General features: G+C 44.0%; 1 protein-coding gene across 1 annotated transcript; it reads left to right on the top strand.

Moving 5' to 3' along the window:
* Positions 1-559: 559 nt before the first annotated feature.
* Positions 560-4,566, top strand: cenpn (centromere protein N). Its single transcript, XM_060071481.1, has 12 exons — positions 560-900; positions 1,216-1,261; positions 1,348-1,407; positions 1,554-1,627; positions 1,723-1,896; positions 2,006-2,107; positions 2,590-2,644; positions 2,743-2,852; positions 2,952-3,075; positions 3,217-3,297; positions 3,717-3,763; positions 3,973-4,566. Exons 1-12 carry the CDS (start codon positions 730-732, stop codon positions 4,252-4,254), a joined length of 1,326 nt encoding a protein of 441 aa, XP_059927464.1. The 5' UTR covers positions 560-729; the 3' UTR covers positions 4,255-4,566.
* Positions 4,567-11,606: the final 7,040 nt, after the last annotated feature.

The raw sequence follows: 11,606 nt of genomic DNA on the forward strand, positions 1-11,606 counted from the left end.
GGATTTCCAGAAGTAGCTTTGGTAGGACCAATAATAAAATAAATAAATAAATTTGATAATTATCAAATAATATCGTATAAATAAATCTAATGTTATAATGCAATTGTTACATTTCTATAAAAAATAATAATTAATCGAAAAATATATATATAAATAGGTCTTTATATGATATATATATTATTATTTTTTTACGGTATAAAAAAATGTAAATTAAATAAATTATAAATTGTGAAGTGGCCCAGTACCAGTACTTTATACACGGTACTGGCCCAGGCCCAGTACTGTGTATAAATGCTACCAGCAAATGCTACCAGCATTTATACACGGATATTAAAGTGTATAAATGCAAATGCAAACAAGTTAAGCAGTTCACCTTATGTTTCCTTGGGGTTCCTTCAGCGACACTAAAATACAACGAAGCGGTAAAAAAACAAAACATAATGTAGAGATACTTATCATTGCTGTAACAATTTATGGTGATGTATTTGAGAAATAATTATCATTATTTTCTGAATTTTAGAAAATAATACAAGAAGAGACTACTCCGGTACGATAGGGGGCGCAACAGTTCCCCGCGTACTTTCCCTGATTGAAATGTGATTGGTCCATTCGTATGCTCGGCCTGTGGCGCTTGCTTGGAATATTTTACCGTCTTCTTTTATCTGTATCACCAGCGCTGGTTCTGATATACATTATTCGTCTTATTCTTTTGTGTTCTCTTAATAAAAGATGGACGACCTCAGGAGACATTTGTTAAAACGGCTCATACGAACCATGTCGACACAAACGCTGAAGACGACACTGAGACTGTGGGCTCGTCTGAGCGTCGAACAACAAGAATCGTTGGACTTCACTAAGCCCAAATATGTGTTGACGGAAAGACTGCTGGACCTATGTGAAGTATGCGTCTTTCTTGTGTTGAAATCATTTTAGATGGTATAAGGCATTACGGATTTTAAGATCTGAACATTTGCCTGTCGCTATATGGTGTTCGCCTAAGCTTGAATGTGTTTTGGGTTTGGTCAGTGTAACCATAACGCTAGTTCACTGTCTTATGCACACAGTTCGGCAGATTCTGTCCTAATGAAGTACGATAAGTCTTGTCCACAGTACAGCAGTGTGTAACGTAGTGATGTTAGGCAATGTATATGATGACCACTTGAATGGATGTTCTTTCTGTCCTAACATTGTATGCAATATGTCGGTTCTCAACAGGAAAGTGGATTGGGAGTAAAACACATCACAGAGCTCGAGATGGTTTGTAAGTAGCTTCACCATAAAACTCAAACTACGTATGAATTTGTTATCATCAGGGATGAAATATAAGAACATCTATTTTGTTTTAAGATGTCATTGACCACCCAAACCAAAGGCAATGGCATGCTTACCAGCTTCTAGAGGCAGCAGGTAGGACAAACCATTACCATGACCTCTGAGTTACCACATATTTTGTTAAATTATTATATTACTGGGGGGGGGAAACCTGTACACAGACCAAACCGGTGATATGTATTGTGTCATGAAAGCTAGCTATATTACTATTTGTGTTTCAGATGACGCTCTCTCGGTAGAGCTGTCCAACTTTAAGGAGCAATTTAAAGCTCACCTTGCTGAGCTCATTAGACATGTAAGAACAAACCCTTGCAAGATTAGCAACATGGTGGATCCCATTTATAGGCTGAACATAATTAAGTGCAATTCTGCTGATTTTGTGTTTTTAAGGTGTCCATCAAAATTAAGAAGCATACAGATGAGGCAGTCTGGATACGAATCGCCTGGGGCGACAGGTCTTCGCGGCCGAATCACCTGAAGCCTACATACGTCGTCCACCATCTTCAGACACCCTACGTCTTTATAACCAACTCGACTTCAAAAATGATGCCTCTGTTATCCCAAGTAAGGCCTGATGTTACCCAAAATGGCAGCAATATTATTGAATACAACACATTAGTAGGTGGGCATAATTCATGACAACTAAGACCTAACAACCGGCTGTTCCGTTCAGGCCTTGGTTCTGGCTACCAGATATAGCTCTATGAAGGATGCCGGACTCAGTGGCCGGAACCTCACTGCCATCAGGGGTCTGCTGATGAAGCAATTTCAACAGGTTGGCTGGTTTACACTCCTAACTTAATTTTGTATTCAACAAGGCATTTTCAGGGTATGCATAGATGTAGGTATAGATCAAAGTTATTCCAGAAGAAGTTATTGGGTGTATTCAGTGTTTCCCACACATTGACGAGACTATGGCGCCCCGCCATAGTCTAATTTCGGCCGCCATAGTCTCTGCGTGCACATGAATTATTATTATTATTATTAAAATAATAATAATTTTTTGCTCAGACGAAGTTTGAAGACATACAACCCCCCCCCCGGTCAACAATCGCTCCATACCACCCCCCCCCCCCCCCCCATAGTCTCCAAAATTTCTGTGGGAAACACTGGGTGTATTGCAGTTATTGAAAGCATCCCTCTGGGGCCGAATCTTGTCTGTCTTATCCCTTACCTTTCCTCAATATTCATATTTTTTAAACCAGGATGAATACATGTTATAATTTAAAATTAAATTGTGTTTTTTCCTAATTGTAGGTCTTTCCCAGCAAGCATCTGCAGCCTCTTCAGGAAGATCACCAAACCAAACCAAGTATGTAGGCTTAGACGTGACACATTAGCAAATGTTTTGTTATGTTACAAGGAGACCTACTTATTACATTGTTGAATTCATGAATTAATCTCCCATAGACCCACAGATGGAGTGTGAACAAGATGAGCAGTCAGAGAAAAGACTTCAGGCAGCCTGTGAGGCTTTTGGTGGTGGAACGCTACCTGAACTGCAAAAGGTCACCTACACGGTATGACACAAGAACACGAGAACAAAAAAATTTGGTTTTCAAATGTAAAGTAAATTACATTAAAGGAAACTTACATTATTTTATGATTTCCATCCACAGCTGGAGACAAAGTTCAAGGACAAGACCAACCAGATCATGACAGAAAGGGAACAACCGTTCAGATGTACTGTTGCATTTAAGAGCTCCAATATCCTGGAGTCACTCCGACACAGTGCATTGACAGGTCAGAAAAGCATCAAAATAATTATACTCTTCGATCTTGCCACTAGGTGGCAACAATGCATAACAGGGGGGTTATTAGAAGCATTAGCTTTGAATATACCGTTCGATTGCATTATAAACAGCTTTCCCCATCTTTTTACAGGAATTACTTCAACCCCTCTCTCACCACTGTTGTCATCCATCTCCCAGAAAGGAAGAAATGTTTTTCTGATCACTGACAAAGGTCCTGGTCCTCAAAGATAGTTGTAGTGTGTTTCGGCTGACTTTTGAATATTTCTGTATTCTATTCGTTTGTAAGGAAGAATTTCTATTTTTTTTCTCAATTTCGAATGTGGAATTTTATTTATTATGTTTCTTGAGGTAGATATGTGTAATAAACCGTTCAAATCTATTCGTCCAAATGCCCTGTAAAGTTTTTTTTATTTTCTGTTTTAACTTTCATCATTTCATTTCACTTCTAATCGCCATCGCTGAGTGTACCATTATTCAGGGTGTCCCCTCCCGGAGAAGCCCCTTACTGCACCCGGCAGACTGTACTCGATGTGCGCCCATATTGAGCACAGCCTCTCAAGTACCCCTGACTGGCTTCTCCTTTGAATTAGCCTACTCGACATTACAGACAACAATCTTTGTTATTTCTAGGCAAAACTGAAGACCAGATAGGAAAGAAACGGGGACTTCGGAACCTGGTATGTAATATGCGTGTAAGGCTGGAGGTTGTGTATATATAGCCAGATACAATAGGTCAGATGACTATAGTTAAATAGTTTTGTTCATCATTGAAAACTCATCAGTAGTAGCCTTCGTTAGCATACCATTGTGTGGTTTTGCGAGAGTAGGATGTCAATTATTGTTTTTTTTGCCAAGTACAGACACAAATAATTTTTCTTTCTTCAAGGCAGATGATGTTTTCCTGAAGGACACAATTGAGGCAGCAGCATGGTGCCAGTTGCAGACCTTTACCGACCACGTTTCTCTCCCGATGGTCATTGGGATGGAAGGTGCAGAGCAGCAGGCATTATTAGCAGAGCTGAAATCCGTTGACCGCAGTTGCCCGGAAGAAAGCCCAAACAGGATTGAACCGTTCCAGTTCTTCTTCAATTCAAAGAAGGACTACGAAATGTTCTGTGTGGAGATGTTTGACCGGAGAAAGCTGAAAGTGTTTGCTTCTTGGGAGTAGCGACATTTGACCTATTGTTTTAATTGTTTTTTTGTTGCATGGAACTCTCTACCTCTAGTAATAAGATGCATTAATAATACCGACTTTTAAGAGAATGTTAAAGAATCATTTATATAACCAGTTCTAAATCTATTTTCATTTGTCTTTATAAATAAAATGATGTCACGGTAATATCAGTTGTTTCTTACCAACTTGATAGTCTACACCACATTCTGTGCACATTTCACAGCCAGCCGCTCTGACATGGTTAGCTGCCTTCCTTGCGTAGGCTTGCTAATCATATGAGCGGGATATAAATGCCTCATTTCATTTCATTTTGTTATTTTTAAATTATTCTGTTGAATAAAAAGACTCCTGAGATTGGTGTAACTTAATATGCGTCTTAAATGTAGCTTTTCATTATGTCCATTATGTCTATTTTTCCCTTAGATGTGGTCACTTCGTTTATCCTCACATTACAACTGCTAAGGTCATACATCAGGGTCACAGTTGACCCTTCATAGTTCCCCCAAATCTTATTTTTACTCTTACTTAGGTCAAAGGCAGCTGGGCCGGTGTGGGTGTCAGATTGACTCTGCTGCCAGATCGACTCGGGGTCCTAGATGCGCAATAATGACGCACTTCCTGTAAACGCTGTCTTTTAAATGCAAATGCGCGTTTCATTCATTCCCATGTTATTCCCAAGTATTAACGATCTCCTTTTCTTTTCTAATCTATGAATACTAAAAGTCTAAGATGGCCGCACGGCGTCTTATCAAACAAAGGATTAAACCTGAGATCTACACCACTATTGATGGCAAAACTATCGTGGAAGATGAACTGTTAAGTTTCCTTGCTGTCAAATTGCAGACTGTGCCTCAGGATGACATTATCCTGATGGCTGTAAATCACTTTGGATCAGAGTGGATTGAAAGCTCCAAGAAGGCCCTGTTTGAACTGTGTCCTGGCACGGGGCAGCGTTGTGTAGCTTACAAAGGACTACAGAAAGATGCCAACAATGTTAAAGGCACCCAGTGCAACTTTATGTAAACATTCAATGAAAAATAAACATTCAATTTCTAGTCTTTTTTACACGTAGTAAGTTTCAATAACTCCATACCATTACATATCGACATTCAAGGAGCAAAGATGAGACGTCGTTGTGTGGTGAGAACTGATAGAAAATCGTAAACAACAACAATCGCCGGTGGGGAGAAGCCATTTTTCCATTGACTGGAAGCCTGCTTTATTTATTGTAGGTTACAAAAAATAAAGAAAATGGCGGCATTGTTGTTGTTATCGATTTTGTATCAGTTCTCACCACACAACGACGTCTCATCTTTGCTGCTTAAATGTCGGTATGTAATGGTATGGAGTTATTGAAACTTACTACGTGTAAAAAAGACTAGAAATTGAATGTTTATTTTTAAGCCTCGAAAGTTGCACTGGGTGCCTTTAAGAGTTGTCTGAAACTACTGAATGAGGTTGGAACTCGGCACAGAGATGGCGATCTCTCTGCTCCACTTCACCACTTTTTTTCAAGGCGATAAAAGCATAGAAAGAGGTGAAAACCACTATAAGTCGGGGCATGTGGAGAGTTTTAGTTATTAGCCATCTCTATGGCCGTATCTCAATTCGCGTACTTGTGCGTCATCAGTCGTTGCCCGAGCACTGTTCCAATTCGAAGCACGCATCAAGCGAGTACTGTCGTAAAACCCGGAAGTGTTCTTGATGCGTGCTCGATCTCGCCGTTTCACCGAGCATGCATCGGAGGTGGCTCGTGTGTACTTGCAACCATAGACATCTTATAGATAGACGGGCCATTGGCTGCTGGGACGCGAGAAATACGGCCGCCATCTTGGAGTGGTCAACCGGGAGCAGCAACAGCAGCAGAAACAGGATGCCGGGCTGTTGTTCAGCGTATTCCTGCTCAAATCGGCGGACAATCCATAATAGGAATCGGGGGATTACTTTTCACAAGCAAGATTTAACATTACCATACTATTGGTATAATTAGTATTGAATAATAAAACACGCCAAACCATGTGGCCTTTATCATAGCTACACGTATGACAAAAAAACGCATGGAAATTAGTGGTATTCAGTGAGGTATGATTAATTAAATGCGCTGACAGTTCATTGCTCCAGCCAAACGGATTACACTGAGTGGAGCGGATGACCACTCCAAGATGGCGGCCCCGCGTCTCGTCAGCGCCAGTAGGCGGTAGCATTCGATGCTCCGTCTATCATAAGATGTCTATGCTTGCAACCGCTATAAATCCCAGGATGCATTTCGCACTCGCAGCAGTACGATGGCGGACAATATCGAGAAGACGCACAACTGTAGCTTAAGTTACTCTTAACTTATATATATATTTATATAATATAATAATAATATAAGATAATATATAAATATATATATATAAAGTCGTGTGTGTATAGCTCATACACATGACAGGACACGCATATCTTTTCAATTTTTATTCATTCAGAATATTTACATACTAGGGAGGCTGGGATCTTGTATTATATCATTTGTTTATATTGTTCAGTAGTATATGCCTAAATTAGGCCGTAGCACAGTTAACGGACGAGCAGAGGTGGTGACGTCATCGAGTCCGCTGCTGTTCCAATTGCAGGTACGTACTCGCAAGTCTGTGCTTGAAGTACGGACTTGCCAAGTACGTGCTTGCAAGTCATCGAGTCCGTAGTACGCGTGCTAGGAATTGAGAAACGGCCATGTGCCATCTCTGTGCCAAGTTCCAAGTGCGGTTGTGGTGACGTATATCATATGCGTCGAGAGCAGCGAAGAGCTGTAGTTCACAAAGCGGCCTCACATAAAACCTAAAATTATCAAACTTCTTCACGAAAATTTTTAGTTTTCTTTGCGTGAAAAATTATCATTTAAATCCACAAACAACATATGTGTAATCCAGGGCATATAAAGACTGGGACCAGAAAATAATTATTTTCTCTCCATTGACACCCATTCATATTTTTCGATCTCATAGGCCGTTTCTCAATTCCTAGCACGCGTACTATGGACTCGATGACTTGCAAGCACGTACTTGGCAAGTCCGTACTTCAAGCACAGACTTGCGAGCACGCGAGTACGTACCTGGTACGTATTGGTTGCCATGGCGCCGTCGAGGGTGGCTGCCTGTTGCAGTAGCTCTTGCAGTTCCTACTTATTTTTTCTTCTAATTGCTACTATTATTTCAACTTGACATCTTTCTGATATTCGCTGGAAGGTGCCTTTAATCTTTTAAACACATTTGATCATTAGTTTAAGTTAGTGTTAGTGTAGTTTTTAGTGTAATTTGTGATACTCGTGGACCAAACAATGATTACCCATACGAGGGAAGGGCTGCTGATGTACCGGCCGGGACCAACGGCCGGGGCCGTTGGAGCCCCACCCGCGGGCATACCTGCGGAGCTTAGGAGACACCGGAGGGGAATGAGAGCCGGAACGAAGGCAAGGTTGAGACGGGAGACGCACAGGAGATTTAAACCTTGCCTTCCATCTATCGTGATGGGGAACGTGAGATCGTTGGCCAACAAAACGGACGAACTAACAGCCTTGGCGAGCGGTCAGTGTGTGTACCGGGAGTGTAGTTTGTTGTGCTTCACGGAGACATGGCTACATAGGAATATACCGGACTGTGCTATCGAGTTGGCTGGCTTCACGCTAGCGAGAGCGGACAGGGGACGACTGAGCGGAAAGAAGAAAGGAGGGGGTCTAGCCGTCTTTGTGAACACAAAATGGTGTAACCCCGGACATGTTACCGTGAAGGAGAGCATCTGTACTCCAGATATCGAACTGTTAGCTGTGGGATTGAGGCCATACTATCTGCCTCGGGAGTTCTCTCACGTCATCGTTGTTGTTGTGTATGTACCACCGTCCGCAGTGGCAGCGCGCGCCTGTGACGTCATCCACTCTACCGTCGCGAGATTACAGACTCGGCACCCCACAGCGCTCATGATAATCAACGGAGACTTCAATCATGTCTCTCTCTCCAAAACTCTGACCAGCTTCACACAGTATGTGAAATGTAAAACCAGAGGAAATACAATTCTGGACTGTCTTTATGCCAATGTGAGGGAGGCATACAGCTCCTCTCCCCTCCCACCCCTCGGCCAGTCTGACCACAACTTGATACACCTTACACCTGTGTACAAGCCTGTTATAAACAAGCAGCCGGCTACCACCAGGACTGTGAAGGTGTGGTCTAGAGAGGCTGAGGAGGCCCTGCAGGACTGCTTCCAGAGAACAGACTGGGATCTGTTCCAGGAAGACCACGCAGAGGACATTGAGGGACTCTCCCATTGCATTACGGATTACATCAGGTTCTGTGAGGACAGCGTTGTACCCATCAGGAAGGTCCGCTGTTTTCCTAACAACAAACCCTGGATTAATAAGAACATTAAAATCCTACTTAACAGGAAGAAGAGGGCTTTCATGGCAGGAGACAGAGAGGGGGTAAAATCAGTTCAGAAGGAGCTGAGAAGGAAACTAAGGGCGGCCAAAAACCGCTATAAGGAGAGGCTGGAGGGCAAGCTGGAAATTAACAGTGCCAAGGAGGTGTGGGATGGGATGAAGCAGATTACGGGACACAGACTGCCAGGTCCAGCTGTGGGGGGCGGGCACGAACGTGCTAATGAGCTGAACCTATTCTTCAATAGGTTCGACTCAACCCCTGCCCCAGTGAGCTCAGCGAGTCAGTCTGTGCCCCCCTCCTTCACCTCCCCTACCCCCAACCCAGTCACCTCCCCTCCCTTTCCCCCTCCACTCCCCCTTGCTACCAGTCTTGTCATTACATCAGGCCAGGTGAGGCAGGAGCTATCTAAGCTCCAGAGGTATAAGGCAATGGGTCCGGACAACATCAATCCCAAGGTGCTTAAAGCGTGTGCCGGACAGCTTGCTGGAGTGTTCCAACACCTCTTCAACCTCTCCCTGAGGCTAAAGAAGGTGCCCCAGTTGTGGAAGACCTCCTGCATTGTTCCGGTGCCTAAGATAGCTCGTCCTAGCTCTCCCAATGACTACAGGCCAGTGGTGCTGATCTCACACATCATGAAGACCTTCAAAAGACTGGTTCTACAGCACCTCAGGCCCCAGGTGTGTGACTCCATGGACCCACTGCAGTTCGCGTACCAGGCCCAACTCAGCGTGGACGACGCCATCATTTACCTGCTGCACAGGGCTTACTCACACCTGGAGAAGCCGGGGAGCTCAGTGAGAGTCATGTTCTTCGACTTCTCCAGTGCGTTTAATACCATCCAGCCTCCCCTGCTTGAGAAGAAGCTCTCAGCAATGCAGGTACACCCTGACATGGTGGCCTGGATTGGTGACTACCTTTCCAGCAGGCCACAGTACGTGCGGCTGCAGAGCAGCCTGTCAGATGTGTTGATGAGCAACACTGGCGCACCCCAAGGAACAGTACTTTCACCCTTCCTCTTTACCATCTACACCTCTGACTTCAGCTTCAACTCTGGAACCTGCCATCTCCAGAAATTCTCAGATGACTCCTCCATCGTGGGCTGCATCAGTGAGGACAGGGAGGACGAGTACAGAGGTGTGGTGGAGGACTTCGTCAGATGGTCTGAGGAGAACCACCTCCAACTCAACATCGGCAAGACCAAGGAGCTGGTGGTGGACTTCCGCCGGAAGAGGAAGCCCCCAACCCCTATTACCATCCAGGGGGTTGAAATTGAGACGGTGGATTCGTATAAGTTCCTTGGAGTACACATCAACAATAAACTGGACTGGTCTGACAACACAGAGGCCCTCTACCGGAAGAGTCAGAGCAGACTCTTCTTCCTCAGGAGGCTCAGGTCGTTTGACGTGTGTGGCAGGCTGCTAAGGACATTTTATCTGTCTGTGGTAGCCAGCACGCTGTTCTTTGCTGGGGCGTGCTGGGGAGGAGGCATCTAGGCTGGGGAGTCAAACAGACTCAACAAGCTGGTTAGGAAAGCCAGCTCTGTTGTGGGACTTGAGCTGGACAGTCTGGAGGTGGTGGTGGAGAGGAGGATGAGGGACAAATTCAAGTCCATCATGGGCAACCCCTCCCATCCCCTCCATGCTGAGCTGTGGCAGATGGGGAGCACCTTCAGTCACAGGTTGATGTTCCCCAGGTGCAAGACGGAGCGCTTCAGGTGCTCCTTTGTGCCGGCAGCCATTAGGCTGTTCAACAGTGCCCGATGATGATTGTGTTTGTGTATGTCTATGTGTTTGCATATGCATGTGTGTGTGTGTTTAGGTATGCGTATATATGTGTATATGCATCACCCATCTTGATGTTGTTTCTGTTTGTCTTGTTTTTGTCCCTATTAACTATAAGCGTCTCCTTATGCATCAGCACTTTGTATTTATTTATTTATTTATTGTATTTATTACATTGTTATTTTGTCCTGTGTCCTTCCACTGCTGCTGCAACATACAAATTTCTCCTACGGGGGATTAATATAGTTATATCGTATCGTATCGTATGTGTTGCCAGATTGGGCACATTTTCAGCCTGATTTGGCTACTTTGAATCACGTTAGGCTGGAAAAACGGGGCATATGCCCAATCTGGCAACACAAACCGAAACTAGACATATGGTGCGTTCGAGTATTCTCTGCGAGCCGACTCGGATCTCGGATCGGACGCCACGCCCACACTAAAATCGTTTTATTATGTTTTGAGCGTAGGTCGTCGGAGAAAAACATGGACGCCACCCGGAAAGCTATTGTTGCGGTAGCATTGGCCGACTACTACTACTATTTTCATTTATATTATTTCAGGACTACGAAATAATATAAATGAAACGGTGCGTTTTCACCGTACGAAAACGCAGCCATTTGAACTTCTAAAATTTTCACTTAATTTCATGTTTCAATGTATCATCTGCATATGTAAGTTATTACAGCAATACGAGTGATTGAAATTGCGATTTAAACCACCAAAGCGGTCCAAACACAATGAAAACAGTTCACTGAATGTCACACTGGGCGCATCCATCTTCAATTCTATCTCGGAAGCCTCGCTCGGTCACCGCTGAGTTCAAACGAGATGGCGAGATCGACTTCCGAGGAAAAGGGGCGTGTTTGTGCGTGTCGCTAGGCAACGTCCTCGGAGCTCCGAGACGGATGGATATTAAAACGCACCAATAGACCTACTCGCGCTCACACATGTGCTCGCTGTTGCCTCGTGGTTGCTATGACTACAGCCAGAGCTACAGCACAAAACAGCCAATCACAATGTACGCCCATTCAAGCGTACAGCCAATGATATTGTGCAACGTAATCAGCAGACGACGGACCCCGAGCCGATCTGGAAGCCGAGCCGATATGGTACTTACACCGGCAACTCCCAACAGACAGGCACTCAAAAG

This window comes from Gadus macrocephalus, chromosome 14 (genome assembly GCF_031168955.1).
Source record: "Gadus macrocephalus chromosome 14, ASM3116895v1".
NCBI classification, from domain to species: Eukaryota; Metazoa; Chordata; class Actinopteri; order Gadiformes; family Gadidae; genus Gadus; species Gadus macrocephalus.